The sequence below is a fragment of the Drosophila erecta genome, unplaced genomic scaffold (genome assembly GCF_003286155.1).
Source record: "Drosophila erecta strain 14021-0224.00,06,07 unplaced genomic scaffold, DereRS2 tig00000021-arrow-pilon, whole genome shotgun sequence".
NCBI classification, from domain to species: Eukaryota; Metazoa; Arthropoda; class Insecta; order Diptera; family Drosophilidae; genus Drosophila; species Drosophila erecta.
The window spans coordinates 8,967,057-8,983,861 of NW_020825198.1; the positions used below are offsets into that span (position 1 = coordinate 8,967,057).

The window sequence follows — 16,805 nt, forward strand, 5'->3', positions numbered from 1 at the left end:
TTGCTTTTGGGCTAACAACGGTAACAATAATTGAAACATCTCCGGGTCTCGAAAATTTCCCCAAAAGCTCCGCACATATCAAGTAGATAGTCCACACACTCACGGCCATATGCAAAGCCGCTCAGAGAGCACTCACCGAAATCCCCATGCCTCCATCCTAGCATCCTGGTATCTGGTATCTGGTATCCTGGCATTACCTAGAGCCATCACTCAGTAAAAAAGGAGAGCCAGAGCAGCAGGAGGAGCAGAAGGAGCAGGGCAAAAAATAATAATACTTTGCTCCTCCGGCAGGGCACAAAATAAAGACATAAAACAAACAAATGCCGGCATCGAGGAGGAAATATGGGAGGAACCCGTCCAGAGGAAGGTGGATTGAATGGTTGACTGGCAGTGGAGTGGCTTTTAGTGCGTTCAAGCAGAAAAATATATAGAAAACAATAAACCGAAATTACAACAAGAGCAAGTGCGGCACGAGCCAGAGCAGAAACCAAAAAATATATTGGCAAACAAAATGTTTATAAGCGCCATAAAGCATTTGCCAGACCCAGCTGCATATGCATATAAATAATCGCATGCTAAAATTTGATGAGTAGTTATATGTTTTCCGACACAAACAAGAGCCAAGCATTACATCAAGCGGAATGCGGAGATATTTCATAAATTCGAGGCATTAATGAAGTCGCAACAAAGGAGATTCCCGACTGAATGAGCAGTCTGCACAGGATATTAACTATGCTCGACCAAAATAACAGGCTGCATTCAAATTCTGGCAGACAAGACACTGCAGGGACACAAAGGAAAGTTGCAATGTTCGGTGCCAAGAATGCCCGGAACAATAGGATGAATTCGCAGTGAGTATTCACAAGTCATTGATGCGGGCCGAGCGAAATCATTTTGTATTTTTTCTTCTTTTTTCGATACCCCAATGTGCCAATGCCAATAAGCTGGCAAGTACCACCTCCGATGGGGACACGTACTTGTTTCGCCTCGAAACATCCAAGCAACTTCGTCTTTCACTCCGTGAAAATCCAATTGTCATAGTAGACAAAAATCCCTGGCGTTGGCACACAATAATAAAAAGCGACGGTGGCGAAAAAATAAAGGAACCAAGCCAAAAGCAATCTATCGAAAAGGATTTGTTTGCATGGCAGGAATTTATATTTATATATTTCGAGCTGGAAAAAGGCTGAGCCTTCTCATATGCAAAAGTCGACGGGATGCCGTCAGCTTATTGATAGAAAATCACAGAGAAGGCAAAAATTGTCCACGCTGTGCGTTTCCCTCAAATATTTGCCCAGCCAAGTCGATATTCATACATGTACATATACTTTTATGTATCCCCATATAATAACTTAGTTTGATCCCAGCGCATAAAATGTAATGTTGGCCACTTGTGTTTGTCGTCTGTTCGCCGGATTTGTGTCAGAATATTGACAGTTGGTCGATGCCACAGCATCGGTACAACAGGGCGTATGTGCAATGCTCACCACCTCAACCGCCGCCATCCATTCGCCGCTAAGCTCCCTTTTTATCAAGTTTTCTGGTGCGAAATTGCACTCAGGTTGGGTTCGGCACCTGGAAGGAGCTCCTCAGTCTGCCAGCTGCTCCCTAATCAAACTTTTTCAATACATCGCGCATTAAAAACGAGTTGACAAACTGCAACACAAAACTTTGACCAATTCCCGGGACCTGCTAAGTCCCGGGTTAACTTGGGTCGCAGAATTGAGGGTAGGGTGTTCCCTTCAAACGTGAGTCACTCTAACATCTCTACTTACCAAGCAAAGTGCAGCGGCAAATTGCATTTTGAAAAAAAAAATATATATATATGGCAAACTTTTGCAATGCATTTTAGAGGGAGGTTTGAGTAACATCTTGAAAATGGGATGATATAAAATGAGGCGATAAGTTGCTGGCAAGTTTCGGAACCTGCCGAAAAGGTGGCTGCGAAGGACATTACTCATACGCAATGTGAGACTATGACTATTCCGGGAGGCATGATTAATGAGGCGGCTGCTGTTGACATCCCGAAAAGCAATTTGAATTATAGCAGAAAATAGACATAGTTCCCGGTGATAAGTCATCTGCGACAGCACCAAGATGAGAGCAGTTTGGGCGGGTCAGCTGGGCCAGACAGTTGTCATTAATTCTGGTCAACAAGGAGTCGGAGACGGATTTCTTGGGCTGACCGCAGGCACAGGGACATTTTCATCACAATTTAATACAAAAAACTTAGCTCAACGATATTTGCTGCACTGCTCAAAAGCGCGGAAAGAAATTAAAATCATAATGATCCAAGCAATATCCTTCAGATTGACATACTTCGCTAGCTATTAAGCCAGCAATTTTATCAAGTATTTTACTTTTATTTTTTATAAAGGATTCAGCTATTATTTTCGATAGGGACCCTGAAAGCGTTTTAAGTACACGTTAACAGTGCTTTTCTGTATATTTCTCCAAGTGCCCGTTTCAACATTATTGGATTGGGGGAATAGCGACAGCCAAAACACACAATCCGAGTGCCAGTGGAAGCGTAATCGATGCGGCTCACATTAGATGGTCGTCCCGGAGTGGGCCAAGCCCGGTTGAAGTGAGCCGGACGGAGTCCTTGGCCAGCCACCAGCATTTCAAGTGCTCCCCAACAGAACCAACTGACTGACCTCTCCGGGAGCTGCTCCCTTCGCTGCCGCCGCTGCTTTTTATCCCAAGCTGCTGCTTCGTTTATCATTTGTTGTTCACTTGTCGAAATTTTATTGCTGCAATCTTGTTTGTCGTCGTCGTCGTCTCGTCCTTTTTCTTTTCCTCGTCAAAGGAGCGCGCACACTGGGGGACATTTGAAATGCCATCCTAAGGACCCGAACACACATGTATGGGTATATTTTTGTATATTTTCATATGCGATCTAAGTATAATTAGTTCACGAATATAAGAACTACAACTTCATTTAAAACTTGTATTAATATAAAAATTTGTTTGTGGAAATATTCAAATATTTAATATGAAAACTTGTATCGAAAGGTTAGTAAATTGGCATATCTATTTCTCTGCCTTTTGCTTGCTATTATTTTTGCCCCAACTGTGTTCATATCCACTTGAGCCAGGGGCGCAGCCATATCCTGATGAATATTCGTATCCTTTTCCTGCTCGCCCCCTTCTACGCAACTGCTTGGCAAGCCGAGTGCTCCTTTTATCCGAAAGGACTGGACATTGTTGTTCAGGCTGTCGTTGTCGCAGCCGGAAATGCGTCTAATAAGCGTGTGTGTCGGGTGAGCGCATTACGTATACGTAATATACATTTATATGGGAGTACTAGTATAAGTGTATTACATACGTCTCTGCCAGCAATTTAAAGTGCGGCCCTTTTTTACTTGTGGATTGCTTTAAAAATGCTGCTCCCAAAACAACGAGAGCAAATATTTCGGGAAAATTAGTTTCCTTTGTTCCTCCAGTGGGGGAGAGAGTCTGAGACAAAAGAAGCGAAATTTCCCACAATCAGCGAAAGAAGCAAGCATAAAAGCGCCCAACAGTGCAGGGCAAACAAAACGAGCGGCAGAGTAAAATCAATAAAATGCAGTTAATATAGGGATTAAATAAATGAAAAATTCTGCAGGCCAAAGTGTTCGCCTCTCCTTGAAGATGAAATCTACTTTATGCTTGGCATTTATGGCCCAGACACGCACTGTAGCCCACAAAAGTCACTGCCCGACAGCAACTACACACTACATGTGTCAGCACGAAAGGCAATGAATTGTTTTTATGTGCTAATGTCCGGCAGGATCCTGCTCCGCAGAGTGGCCCCAAAATCCGGTGTGCTTTTGCATGCCGGACACGTAAGACGATTTGATTTCAATTTCCCAGATTCAACTTGCCACTGTCATCTTTGCCCGCCCACCCGAATGAGTTGGCAAGTTTGGCACACCGCTGCGTATGCTTAATACGATTTGGGTCCGACCATCAGATAATCACTGGGAATTTCACCCACTCGACTGCGGTGAGTGTCGCCGTAAACAATTTCTGATCGATGGCTCCCGAAAGTAATCAAATAATTCGATTAAACCGATTTCGCTTAGCCGGTTTTTCCAGCTATAAATATTCACCCAAAACCAGTGCAAAAGTCAGCCAAAGTCGTCCGTTTGGCTAAATATCACTGCCGTTGTTTAGCGAAATCTATGCTTATCACTTAACACTTCACACTTATCACTTACCACTTATCAGACGAGTGGGCGACGTTTGCCGCCAGTTCGCCTGTGAAGTGCGTTTAATTGAAAGCCTGCGGTGTGCAATCTGACCACCGTCTCCTACCAGTGCGATAAGAGCAGATACTTTTTTGGCTCCGGTCAATCAAAGACAATAAGTAGGTCTACATCCTTTTTGGCCGACATCCACAACTGATAAGCCATTTCACGCGAATAAACAGAAATGACTTGGTCAGAACACAAGAGGCCGGCCAACGATAAGCGTTCCAGTTGAATTGTATAAAAGTGAAGCCGTGGCCGGTGTAGAATCATTCGTTCTCCGACCATCATGAAAGTGCTCGTAGTCTTCGCCCTTGCTCTGGCCACCGCCTCCGCCGGTCTGCTGCCCCAGCAGCTGCCGATCCATCCCCGTGACCTGCCCGCCGTGGCCACGATCGAGGGTCGCATCACCAACGGCAAGACCGCCGTTGCCGGCCAGTTCCCCTACCAGGTGGGACTAAGCTTCGGCAGCTCCAGCGGCAGCTGGTGGTGCGGTGGTTCCATCATCGACAACGCCTGGGTTCTGACTGCTGCTCACTGCACCTCTGGGTGAGTACTCTCCCTTTGAAGGAAACAGCTCGCTGAATTAAAATACCTATATGATTATATGAGTTGTTAACTATAACGCGTGCTACCTGTTTCAGTGCCTCCTCTGTGACCATCTACTACGGAGCCACCGTGCGCACCAACGCCAAGCTGACCCAGACCGTCTCCAGCTCCAGCTTCATCCAGCATGCCAGCTACAACTCGGCTGTGCTGAGGAACGACATCTCCCTGATCAAGACCCCATCGGTTTCCTTCACCAGCGACATCAACAAGGTTGAGCTGCCCGCACTCGCCGGCACCTACTCCACCTACGCCGGCCAGCAGGCCATTGCCTCCGGATGGGGCAAGACTTCCGATTCTGCCTCCGGCGTCGCTAACACCCTGCAGTACGATGTCTTCAATGTTGTGTCCGTCGAAGCCTGCCAGGGCACCTATGGCTCTCTGATCGCCACCTCCAAGGTGATTTGCGTTGCTACCCCCAACAAGATCTCCACCTGCAACGGCGACTCCGGCGGCCCACTGGTCCTCAGCAGCAACAAGAAGCTCATCGGTGTCACCTCCTTCGTGTCCAGCGCTGGTTGCGAGTCCGGTGCCCCTGCTGGCTTCACCCGTGTGACCAGCTACTTGGACTGGATCAAGAGCAACTCCGGCGTTTCCTACTAAGCACATCATGAATAAAGCGATTATTGACTAAAGCAACGACTCTTCACTTCTGGGGAAACTTCTGCAGAACTAATTTGAAAAAATTTGTATCCAGCGCAGGATGTCCAAAGAATTACCCAGTTGGTTCCTTTGGTCAATTGCAGAAAAATAAATTTGTTTTGTTTATAACATAATTCAAATTTATTTTGTAGCATACTTTTTAGCTAACAACAAGGCGCTATAGTCGAATTTCACGACTATCAGATACCCGTTACTCAGCTAGTGGAAGGACGTTATTGTAAGACTTTTCTGGCATATCGATAGAATTTGGAAAAACCACAACTAAAATTTTAGAAAATTTTATTTTTCGGAACTGTGAGCGTTAAAAGGGACGTGACATCGTATTGACAAACAAACTACGGTCGGAAAAGCATTCTTATAACTGTTGCATACTTTTCAGCGAGCCCTTTTATTCTTCAAGTACCTCTTTTATTGAACATCTTTGCCCAAAGTATATATATACAAAGTATCTTGCATGACATTCGAAATAATCGAATAAGAAAGGAAATCGTAAATCTTCGACCAGACTGATTACGAAAATGTAGAACCAATAGACCCACTCATTCTGGAGACTATATAAACAAGTACAGGCAGGGGATTGGCTTCCAGTGGAAAACTTATAAGGCGATGAAGGTGCTTGGTGTTCTGATAATTTCGGCTTTTGCCTTGGCGGCGGCTCTAGAAACGCCTGTCCCCGTAAAGGACATGCCCGCGGAGAAGAAGATCAACGGACGTATCACCAATGGATATCCGGCTTACGAGGGAAAGGTGCCCTACATCGTTTCCCTGCTCTTCGATAACGGAAGCGGTGGTGGCTGGTTCTGCGGCGGCTCGATCATTGGCCACGAATGGATACTCACGGCGGCCCACTGCACCCACGGAGCCAGCTACGTGAACATCGCCTATGGAGCTGTGTGGCGCAACCAGCCGCAGTTCAGCCACGTTTCATGGGATCTGATTACCCATCCGCAGTACGATACCGGTAACTTGCACAACGACATCGGCCTGATCCGCACACCGCACGTGGACTTCTGGTCGCTGGTCAACAAGGTGGAGCTGCCCAGGTACGATGATCGCTACAACAACTTCTACGGCTGGTGGGCCCTGCTCTCCGGATGGGGCGCCAGCTCTGATAACAGCGGAATGACCGACTACCTCAACTGCGTGGACATCCAGATATCGGACAATAACGTCTGCGTGGAGCACTTCGGCAGCACGTTCATCACCCCCAACCACCTGTGCTATGCCACGCCAGACAACAAGGGCTCCTGCGGCGGAGACTCTGGCGGCCCACTCGTCCTCCACGACAGCAATCGCCAGGTGGGCATCGTGTCCTTCGGATCCGCCTTGGGATGCCTGTCCAACAGTCCCAAGGGATTGACCCGAGTGACCAGCTACTTGGACTGGATCCGTGACCATACTGGCATTTCTTACTAATAAGTTTCGCCATTTCAAGAAAATAAACGAAATACAATTGTGCATCCAAATCCTTTGTTGTCCTTTGTTATCCTTTTGACATTACAAAAATACTACGATCTATGATCTATTCTAAATAGCTTATATGTCGTTTTATATGATGTTGCAAAACTTCAGGATTTTATATTGAATAGTTTAATTCCTTCAGGAATATAAGTCCTTATGTAATATTTAGCTTAGTTCCTTCAGGTATATTAGCCCTTATGTAATATTTACTTCAGTTCCTTCAGGTATATAAGCCCTAATGGAATATTTAGTTTAGTTCCTTGAGGTATATAAGCCCTTATGCAATATTTAGCTTAGTTCCTTGAGGTATATAAGCCCTTATGCAATATTTAGTTTAGTTCCTTCAAATATATTAGCCCTTATGCAACTTGATCGCCAGTAAAGGAAATCAATGAAGTCCTTTCATTTTCGTTTAGTGCAAATTTATTGAATGATCATTTTAGTAAGAGATGCCGGTGTGGTCGCGGATCCAGTCCAGGTAGCTGGTGACGCGCACCATTCCCTTGGGACCGTTGGAGAGGCAGCCGGCGGAGGAGCCGAAGGACACGATGCCCACCTGGCGGTTGCCGTCGTGGAGAACCAATGGGCCACCGGAGTCGCCGCTGCAGGTGCCCTTGTTCTCGGGCGTGGGGATGCAGATCAGGTCGCCGGAGAAGCTGCCATAGTAGTTCTCGCACACGGAGTTCTCGCCGATCTGGACATCCACGCAGTTCAGGTACTCAGAGACGCCGACATCGTCGGAGGTCTTGCCCCATCCGGAGACCAGAGCCCACCAGCCTTGGTAGTTGTTGTAGCGATCGTCGTACCTGGGGAGCTCCACCTTGTTGACCAGCGACCAGAAGTCCACGTGGGGGGTGCGAATCAGGGAGATGTCACCAGATCCGTGCTCGATGAAGTCGCCACGTCCCACCCAGTGGGTGTACTGTGCCTGCAGGCGCCAGAGAGCTCCGTAGTAGATGGTCACCGACTCCATGCCATCGGTGCAGTGCTTGGCGGTCATCACCCAGGTGTTGCCGATGATGGAGCCTCCGCACCAGGTGCCTCCACCGTTCTTGCTGAAGCCCAGGCCGACAATGTAGGGCACCTTGCCCTCGTAGGCAGGATATCCCATGGTGATCCTACCCTCGATCGAGGCCTTGCCCACGGGCACATCCTTCCAGAAAACAGGCTTCTCGAAAGCCGTGGCGGAGGCAATCACCCCCAGAAGCAGAACTGCTAGCACCTTCATCTTACTTAAGTTTAGCACACCTAATAATCGAAAACAAACAAAGGCTCCACTTTTATAGGCCTTTTTCCAACTGAATACGAATTAATCCGCTGGAAACATTATTTACAACACCCAGATAGCCACGGGCCATGTTTCGTGTGCGGAGTTAAGCCAACCGGACGAAATCTTTCGAATGGAAATTGGCACTCTCGATAAGATTTAAATGTGCCTGTTATCAAAGAAGGCTTGTCACAATTGTATTTATTATGACAATAAAATATATTGGTTTATTGTTATTATCCTAAAGGACTTTACCCGAAAAGCGATTGTATTTTACACAAATATAAACAGCTATTTGTGTATAAAGTGCAGCGTGCACTTTTGAACTTTTTGATAAAATACACAGTAGCTTAGAACGAATTTTTTTCGGATAGGAACACACTTAAACTATTCAAATGCAACGGCTGCTTTCAAGCAGTGCTGCCACTCTTTTAGTAAGCGACTGCACCACCCATTTGGCCTTGCCACATTTTTACTCTGCTCAGTTGAACAGCAGAGCATAATATACGACATTTTCATTAGGAAGCTATGATATTTGATTCACCTTAAATATGCTTTCAAGCTATTGAATTCTATTGATAAAATGTTTTTGAAAGTACCGCAAGCTTTGACTTCACAGTAAAAAATCGATAGCTACTCATTTATCCGGAACTATCGCTGTTGGCCGAACCCGAATACTCGACTTATCGATAGTATTGTGAGTGGTTGAACCAGCTCTAATCCAAGCTGTTTATTTTACAAAAAGAACACAAAAGTTGTAATTTTGCCATTTAATTGTATGCAAAATAGGACTTTGCGGCATCTTTGCATATAGCTGAAGCCAGATTTCAGGAAAAACCCAATTGGGCAGCGATACATTTTGCTTAAAATAACAATTTGCCGATAAATTACCCCCCGGAGTGACAAAGATCTGCATTTTCAGACAGACGCCTGCAGAAAAAAAGGTTTAACAACAAGGAAATGCGCTATTTTAGAAAGGTTAGTAAACTATAGGTAATCTTTGACTTCCTAGAACCCTGTTTCAAGTTACTTAGCAGAGCTGATATCATCAACTGATATCTTTGAGCTAATACACAGGAAATCAAACTTTCCACAGAAATAGAAAACTATACATACATATGTACATATGCATTCAGTTTTCATGCTTTCAGGAATGAGTATTTCTAGAGTTCAACGGCACATATAATGGATAACATTGTCTACGACTTTGCCAAAATCACGTTTCAACCAAAGGAGAACAGGTGAGCCTTAGAATACATCTACCGGGAACCACCCTGAAAACCCTCAATTCAGGTCATCCACCAGCTCGAATCTCTCGTGGCGACTGAAGGAGATGGCCATGTCGGACATGGAGGAGATGCAGGACACATCCGAGCCCATAGCTGCACCTGATTCCGATGACAATGTCAGCAGTCCATCGCAAGACTCCGACGATGTCGACTCCCAGTTGAGTCGCTGCGAGGACAATGATGACGACAGCGATTGCATCAGTGGATCATCCAGACGAAGTTCCACTTTTGGAGCTCGAGCGGGCGTGGCCCGTCGCAGGATGCCCGCCAGGGTGTCCAAGGACAACTTCAACCGGATCTGCAGCGCCATCATGAAACCCGTCAAAAAGAAGCAACGCAAAGAGCTGAACACAAATGCTCAAACGCTTAAGAGCATTGAAAAGATCTACACCAGCAAGCGCATGAAAAAGTTCACGCCCACCAATCTGGAGACAATCTTCGAGGAACCCAGCGACGAGAATGCCGCCGATGCTGAGGACGACAGCGAGGAGTGCTCCATCAGCAGCCAAGTGAAGGTAGTCAAGGTTTGGGGTCGCAAACTTCGCCGGGCCATATCCTTCAGCGATGGTCTGAACAAGAACAAAATCCTGTCGAAGAGGCGCCGCCAGAAGGTGAAGAAGACCTTTGGCAAGCGCTTCGCACTCAAGAAAATCTCCATGACCGAGTTCCACGATCGCCTCAATAAGAGCTTCGACAGTGCCATGCTGGAGGGGGATGATGGAGGAGCGGGAAGTTCAGTGGAGACCATCGAGATCCCCAAGACATCCATGACCATGGAAGACATACAGCTGCCGGCAATGAGCAGCCAACACCAGTTCCTCATGCAACCGGCGGGCTTTGAGTAGAGAGACTGAATGATCTATTAAATGCGCCCCCACTATTCTTCATCGCATTAGAACTAGCTAATAGTGCCCAAAAACAAATGTACTGATACCAATTATGAAGTTAGGTTTTACGTTCGTTTGGTTTACAACATACCTTACTCTTAAGCCCCATAAAAGTTATATGAGTGTAAATAGCATGTAAAAGAGAACAAAATAAGAGCTATACCTAGAACTAACTTATCTAGCCATAGAATACGATTCTGTGCCTAGCCATTAAGATAATAAATAAAAGATGAAAATACATATCCATCCACTGTCGTTCGGAAAATGTTGTAAGAGCAATGAAATACTGTGGGATTCATGCTTGAATTTCTTTTAGGTAATGAATATGCTTTATGTGTTAGGCTTTATAATTTATTGGACAAAAATAAAATCCTTTTTTAAGATGTCTTTATAATTTAACTCGGTTTGGTTTCGTATTAATTTGCGGTCTAGTTATCAGTTCCCCAAATTGTAGCTGAAACAGAGGTGCCAAATTCGTGATATAATAGGCTATAAAGACCGATTTGGGGCGGTTAACAGAGCGCTAACGAGGAACACTAAAATAAACTAATAAATCCAATTCGAATGCGAAACGGAAGCGAAACGCACCGAGGTGGCCGAAATCCTGGACGAATTGTGCGAGCCGGGTGGCGTTCAAGCTCAATTATTTAACGGCCGCCGCGTGATTAGCAAGTGCAATAAAATGCAGTAACAAAAACGCGCCCATTATTAATGAGTGCAACATGCAACGGGAGCGATTATGCAGCGAATATATATCTATAGATATAGACGCACCACCGCACGATATCGAACTGCACCGCCACCAACAAAGGGGAGGTGGGTGGTGGTGCTGTGGTGCTGTGGCGCTGTGGCGCTGTATTGTGGCGCATTTGCTGTTGCATTTGCATAACCGTGCTGTTGTGCCTCACTGTTGTTGCAGCCTCATTACATTCGGCTTCATTTCGATCCAATCGCGATCTGATTTACCTCAATTCGATTCGATTTGAACATATCACATCATCGGCGAGCGCGAGACGATTTGATTTATTTGCTTGGCTAGGCACACAGACCGCAGTAATTTCCTAAATCGACAACAATGGCCAGCCAGGTAACAGAAATACTTTCAACACCAAATAAAGCTGATTATCTCAGCCAGCGGCAGGCGGTGCACGAATTAATTTAATTAACAACACATGCATATTTTATGCTGCACTTCATTTCCTGCTAAGAATTCTACACATGCCATTGCAGTGCTGCATGCAACCGAATGGAAAACTGTTAACTTGTCTATGAGCCACAGACAGGTGTCCGCCCACCCAATCCAAACAACCCAAACCGAAACCCAGGCACAGGCCCCTTCCCTTGAACCTCCCACATCTGCCCTGGCAATAACCTTGAGGCCTGCAGTCCCAGTAGTCGGCTTAATTTGAATCAAAGTCGTACCATCAAGTTGGAGCCACTATGCTTGGCGAAGCCAAATCGCACAGTCAAGCTTCGCGAACTTGAATACTTTTCAAGCAACGGGCTTAAAGACTTGAAAACAAAGCTAGACCTGTAGACACTATAATTTTGAAGAATTTGCACTTAGATGATTTTACATAGTGCTACCCAATGTTCAAAACTCTCGACTAAATGCTATCTGGAATAGAAATCAAATTGAACTTAAAGAGGCTTGACTGTGTGACCAAATAATATCCCAACTTAGGCTGAAGATGGAACAGAGGCGGCTTGCAAATCGTATAACTATAACAGCTTGAGTTGTCGTTTCACTTACAGCAAACCACTGGAGCTTTTTTCTCAATGGAAGACTAAAAACAAAAAGAGAAAAAAATATATAAAACACGATCGCAAATGCATAATGAAGATGGAGTTAAAGCGAGAAGTGAGTGAAGTGGGGAGTGATGTAATAGCGCCAAAGCGGGCGGATAACTAGAGTTACAGCTTCGTATTCATTTAAATGGCAAAACCACAAACACAGGCCGAGATCCACGGTGAAATGTAACCTATGCGGCACATATTTCCATTTTCCGACTAAAATGCGGACCAACGTTTGAGGCAAAGGGCGGATTCCGACTGCGAAAAGTGACAGTTCCTCAACGAAAAGAAGCGCCAAGAGTCAGATGCAAATAATAAAGAGAGAGATCGTCGATTGACAGGAGCACCATTCAGTGGCAAATGAATCCAAATTGATGCAACTGCAATTGTGGCCAGCTGAAATGCAGTCAAATAGATGAAATAATTAAGGCGGCGCGCAATTTCAGCGCTGCTGGCAAAAGAGTTTATAAAAATGCTGGCAACCTGCGCGCCGGCGCAGTGGCTAAATAGACGCGAAGAAAGCAGTACTGGCGGCGACTGGAGGTTACGACGCGCGTTGCGATTTCAACTGGGGTTTTCAAAGCGGTTAAGTGTCCAGTAACCAGCGTAACGGCTTTGCCAAACGGGAAAACAAAAGTGACCAGTGGGTGAACGAGTGGCAGGAGGCAAGCGGCGCGGAAGTGGGTTACAAGAGGAAGCGAAGGAAGTCAGGAAGTCCAGCTATCGAAAGGAAAGCAGTTTCCACTGTCAAGGAAGCAGTGGTCAGAACGGAACAAGCAGCACAAGACTTTTAGCAAGCAGGATAGGAAGCAGGTCAAGGAATTACAGATTCACCTAAGATCGTCCCTAGAGAAAACCTAAAGGAGTAAAAAAAGAAGTAAATCAAAATAAAAAAATATAACAAATTAAATATATACTTGCATACACACATAGGGAAGTAAGAACATAAAGCTGTTAAGACAAACTGACCAGACACGCAAGAAATTCTTGGGAATTGGAATTCCAATAACATTTTTTGAAAATTTTAAGCCGCGCCAGGCCAGGATAGAAAATTAATATTAAATAAAATAAAAATTAGCTAACAATTAATTATAAACGAACTGGAGAAACTGAAGTAGTTCTTAAGAAAAGTTGATCAGAATAGTCGCTAAAACTAGTAAGAAGCAAGGCTCCAGCAAGTTGTTCCCCCAAGAAACCTAGATTAGAATACGTACAGATCCGGAAGTAAGCAGTTTTAGAATCCCCGCATTCAGCTAAGCAGGAAACCATGCAAAGGAAACACAGTTAGCAGTGAAAGCAGTCGAATCAACATAAGTGCCAGCAATTGCACTCGCAATTAAAAATTAAATGCGTGCGCGAACAAAGCGACCAAGCCAATGTCCAAACAATCTGCAAGTGCCACGCTGCTGCTGCTCATTTGGCTGACATGGCTAACGATGCACTGCATCGCGCTGGACTGGCAGCAGGTTAAGCCGATGTACCTGGTGTCCATGTACCCCGGCCCCGCGGGTCTTTCCACTTCCTCGACCTCCCCATTTTCCTCCTCCGCATCCTCGTCCGGTTCCCTGGAGCACGATGCGGAAATGAGTGCCAGCAACGTGGACACTCGGCATATGAAGGGGATGGGAATGGGCAGGGAGGTGGTCGCTTTCAGCGAAGAGGATGATCGGGAGCCACTGGTTCTCAATCTGGAAACCACGCCGCTGATGGAGAAGATGCTGCCCGAGGGCGCGATGGCGATGGATCGCATCTTCGGCGGTGATGTTGGCAATCCCCACTGTTTTCCCTACCAGGTGGGAATGCTGCTTCAGAGACCCAAGGGTCTGTACTGGTGTGGTGGCTCACTGATCTCTGATAAGCATGTCATCACCGCCGCCCACTGTGTTGACATGTAAGTGACCATTAGAGATACTAACGAACCAATCATCCTAACGCTCTACAAATGGCAGGGCAAAGAGGGCCCTGGTTTTCCTGGGCGCCAATGAAATCAAGAACGCCAAGGAGAAGGGCCAGGTTCGACTGATGGTGCCTAGCGAAAACTTTCAAATCTACCCCACCTGGAATCCAAAGAGATTGAAGGATGACATTGCTCTGGTAAGACTGCCTCATGCCGTCAGCTTTAATGGTGAGTTCTGGTGAAAGGTGCTCAAAAGCACTGGAACTAGCTAAATCTTTTAAATATACATCATTTTAGAGCGCATCCATCCCATTCAATTGCCGAAGAGGCACTACGAGTACCGTAGTTTCAAGAACAAGCTGGCCATCGCATCCGGTTGGGGTCGGTATGCCACCGGAGTCCATGCGATTAGCAATGTGCTGCGCTATGTCCAACTGCAGATAATCGATGGACGAACCTGCAAGTCCAACTTTCCACTCTCCTATCGAGGTACAAATATATGCACCAGTGGAAGGAATGCCCGTTCAACTTGCAACGGGGATTCGGGAGGACCTTTGGTTCTCCAAAGGCGGCACTCGAAGAAGAGAGTCCTGGTGGGAATTACATCGTTTGGCAGCATATACGGCTGCGATCGCGGCTATCCGGCGGCCTTCACCAAAGTTGCCTCCTATTTGGATTGGATTAGCGATGAAACTGGTGTAAGTGCCCACCAGGATACCACGGAAGCAATATTCTTCGATCAATATGTACGGGAATATGGAAAACCACGACAAAGTCGACGCTTGGAAACGGTGGATCAGTTGGAAGACGATGTGCCCGACGAACTCGATGTGCATCCGGTACCCGTTTCCAATGAGGACATCTCCGATGATGTGAGACCACGAACACGGTCACGTCCACACTCCGAACACGAATTTTATTTCTTGTAATCCAAAAATAAACGTTTATTTTAAGATCAAAGGTAATGCTTAGTTGCCGTAGTTGGCCACACCAGTCTTCTCTTCGATCCAGTCCAGGTAGTAAGTGATGCGGGTGAAGACACCGGGCCATCCCAACTCGCAGCCGAAGACAATGCCAAAGGAGGTGGCTCCAATCAGCGTGTTGCTGCCGTCATCCAGGACCAGAGGACCGCCGGAGTCTCCGTTGCAGGTGGAGATTCCGCCACTGGTCTTGATGCAGATGTTGCTGGCGGAAACCATGCCCAAGTACCAGGGGGAGCAGCCGCTGTTCGTCATGATGGGAACCTTGGCGTACTGCAGAATGTCGGTGGCTCCGAGTTCAGCTGGGTGGAAAGTAATTAAATATAGCTTGGAACAGTTCTAGGTGATTATACGAAGATTTATAGTTCATAGTTATATTCACTTGGCCAAAGGTAATCGGAAATTAAATCGATGAAATAAGAATGCATTTGATACGCTTGCAACACATTTCTTGATAATTTTAGTCAATCGTGAAATAAGTTTGATATATTTATAGAAAATCGATTGTAAATGTTGCATATTCGGTGACCACACAAAATGAAGAGTCACAACATGTTCTTGTGACTTCTTGTTTGCTATAAAATTGTAGTCGCTCACTTACCGTCGCTGGTCCTGCCCCATCCGGAGGCAATGGCATTCTCTCCGCTGTAGGTGTTGTAGCTGTTGGACTTCACGGGCAGGTTGGCGGGCTGGATGTACTCTGCAAAGTATTTGAACTAATTAAGAACTTCTGTAATAACACGAGTATCGAAACACTCACTGTTGAACTCAATGGGCACTGGCAACTTGATCAGCGAAATGTCGTCGCTGATGGCGTCAGCGTCCCATTTCTCGTGCACGATCACATTCTTCTTCTCCACGAAGATGATTTGCTGTCCAACCTCCTTGGGGTTTTTGCGATCGTGGGCGCCCAGGTAGACATCCACGCCGGTGGTCAAGCTGTCCGTGCAATGGGCGGCGGTGATGATCCAGCGGTCGCTGATGATGGTGCCTCCGCACCAGGCAGCTCCTCCGTCGACGTACAGCAATAGTCCCACCTGGTAGGGGAACTGGTTGGGCTCCGCGATCTGTCCTCCGGTAATCCTTCCGTTGGGCAGCGTCGCGCCGCGTAGCTTGGCCATCGGGGCCTCGATGTTCAGGTTCTTGACCGATTCCCAGTCCACAGACTGGGCCCCAAGGATGGTGGCCAAAAGCACAACCGTAGCGCAGGCGAATTTCATTTTGATCGCAACTAAACTGTTAGCCAAGAACTCAGTCACTTTTATACGGATTTCAAAGGGAGCGTGGGTATCATAATTCATCGATTATCGTTAGTGAATTAACCAGGCTGGAGTAACCCGAGGTGATTTATAATCGTCTATTGGCCACTACTGATAGAGCCGATGCTACCGATATTCCTAGCGATAAGGAGGGCAAGCAAACCAAAAAGTGTGAATAGGTTTAGCCCAGTATTAGCAATAAAGAGATTAATCAGTTCGTAGTAGGCTTTTCTTGTCAGTGATGACAAGCCAACGGCAATTAACCATTTAAAAGTGGTAGCTTGTAGGTTTACTGAAACTAGTATTACGTCAACTCTTCTTATACTAATAATTACTAATAATAATTTCAGGAATAGCATAGAGGAAAGCAAATCTACTTTTAGAATTTTATAGTCTTCCGATAATGTAATTGTATTTTTGCTTTAGCTTATCTGTAACACTTGTATGGGCGGCGATAGCGAACCGCTGAA

General features: G+C 46.0%; 6 protein-coding genes across 7 annotated transcripts; 4 read left to right on the plus strand and 2 right to left on the minus strand.

The window, feature by feature from the left end:
- Positions 1–4,474: 4,474 nt before the first annotated feature.
- LOC6545299 (serine protease 1) lies at positions 4,475–5,473 on the plus strand. Its single transcript, XM_001972021.3, has 2 exons — positions 4,475–4,781; positions 4,877–5,473. The coding sequence occupies exons 1-2, from the start codon at positions 4,522–4,524 to the stop codon at positions 5,439–5,441; spliced, it is 825 nt and encodes a 274-aa protein (XP_001972057.1). The 5' UTR covers positions 4,475–4,521; the 3' UTR covers positions 5,442–5,473.
- A 605-nt stretch (positions 5,474–6,078) lies between these two features.
- On the plus strand, positions 6,079–7,003 carry LOC6545300 (serine protease 1). The gene has a single exon (XM_001972022.3). It carries the CDS (start codon positions 6,108–6,110, stop codon positions 6,915–6,917), a length of 810 nt encoding a protein of 269 aa, XP_001972058.2. The 5' UTR covers positions 6,079–6,107; the 3' UTR covers positions 6,918–7,003.
- A 359-nt stretch (positions 7,004–7,362) lies between these two features.
- LOC6545301 (serine protease 1) lies at positions 7,363–8,213 on the minus strand. The gene has a single exon (XM_001972023.3). The coding sequence runs from the start codon at positions 8,188–8,190 to the stop codon at positions 7,402–7,404; it is 789 nt and encodes a 262-aa protein (XP_001972059.1). The 5' UTR covers positions 8,191–8,213; the 3' UTR covers positions 7,363–7,401.
- Positions 8,214–8,881: 668 nt separating this feature from the next.
- On the plus strand, positions 8,882–10,645 carry LOC6545302 (protein tantalus). 2 transcript variants are annotated; one of them, XM_026977621.1, is made up of 3 exons: positions 8,882–9,207; positions 9,366–9,470; positions 9,523–10,645. In XM_026977621.1, exons 2-3 carry the CDS (start codon positions 9,415–9,417, stop codon positions 10,361–10,363), a joined length of 897 nt encoding a protein of 298 aa, XP_026833422.1. In that variant the 5' UTR covers positions 8,882–9,207; positions 9,366–9,414; the 3' UTR covers positions 10,364–10,645. The 2 variants fall into 2 exon arrangements, with proteins under 2 accessions (XP_026833422.1, XP_001972060.1); XM_001972024.3 differs by having other exon boundaries at positions 9,381–9,470.
- Positions 10,646–13,282: 2,637 nt separating this feature from the next.
- LOC6545303 (chymotrypsin BI) lies at positions 13,283–15,036 on the plus strand. The gene is made up of 3 exons (XM_001972025.3): positions 13,283–14,090; positions 14,149–14,324; positions 14,394–15,036. The coding sequence occupies exons 1-3, from the start codon at positions 13,576–13,578 to the stop codon at positions 15,023–15,025; spliced, it is 1,323 nt and encodes a 440-aa protein (XP_001972061.2). The 5' UTR covers positions 13,283–13,575; the 3' UTR covers positions 15,026–15,036.
- Positions 14,992–16,408, minus strand: LOC6545304 (brachyurin). The gene is made up of 3 exons (XM_001972026.3): positions 15,837–16,408; positions 15,678–15,776; positions 14,992–15,378 (listed from the first exon to the last, which is right to left on the minus strand). The coding sequence occupies exons 1-3, from the start codon at positions 16,375–16,377 to the stop codon at positions 15,065–15,067; spliced, it is 954 nt and encodes a 317-aa protein (XP_001972062.2). The 5' UTR covers positions 16,378–16,408; the 3' UTR covers positions 14,992–15,064.
- Between the last annotated feature and the right edge of the window lie 397 nt (positions 16,409–16,805).

Excerpts from the sequence above, each read along its gene's own strand:
- LOC6545299 (XM_001972021.3), top strand. The coding sequence starts at position 4,522 with ATGAAAGTGCTCGTAGTCTTCGCCCTTGCTCTGGCCACCGCCTCCGCC. Across the intron at positions 4,782-4,876 it reads GCTGCTCACTGCACCTCTGG|TGCCTCCTCTGTGACCATCT; the intron begins GTGAGTACTCTC and ends TACCTGTTTCAG.
- LOC6545300 (XM_001972022.3), top strand. The coding sequence starts at position 6,108 with ATGAAGGTGCTTGGTGTTCTGATAATTTCGGCTTTTGCCTTGGCGGCG.
- LOC6545301 (XM_001972023.3), bottom strand. The coding sequence starts at position 8,190 with ATGAAGGTGCTAGCAGTTCTGCTTCTGGGGGTGATTGCCTCCGCCACG.
- LOC6545302 (XM_026977621.1), top strand. The coding sequence starts at position 9,415 with ATGGATAACATTGTCTACGACTTTGCCAAAATCACGTTTCAACCAAAG. Across the intron at positions 9,471-9,522 it reads TTTCAACCAAAGGAGAACAG|GTCATCCACCAGCTCGAATC; the intron begins GTGAGCCTTAGA and ends CCCTCAATTCAG.
- LOC6545303 (XM_001972025.3), top strand. The coding sequence starts at position 13,576 with ATGTCCAAACAATCTGCAAGTGCCACGCTGCTGCTGCTCATTTGGCTG. Across the intron at positions 14,091-14,148 it reads GCCGCCCACTGTGTTGACAT|GGCAAAGAGGGCCCTGGTTT; the intron begins GTAAGTGACCAT and ends TACAAATGGCAG. Across the intron at positions 14,325-14,393 it reads TCATGCCGTCAGCTTTAATG|AGCGCATCCATCCCATTCAA; the intron begins GTGAGTTCTGGT and ends ACATCATTTTAG.
- LOC6545304 (XM_001972026.3), bottom strand. The coding sequence starts at position 16,377 with ATGAATTATGATACCCACGCTCCCTTTGAAATCCGTATAAAAGTGACT. Across the intron at positions 15,777-15,836 it reads AGTGCCCATTGAGTTCAACA|AGTACATCCAGCCCGCCAAC; the intron begins GTGAGTGTTTCG and ends AATACTTTGCAG. Across the intron at positions 15,379-15,677 it reads ATGGGGCAGGACCAGCGACG|CTGAACTCGGAGCCACCGAC; the intron begins GTAAGTGAGCGA and ends CTTTCCACCCAG.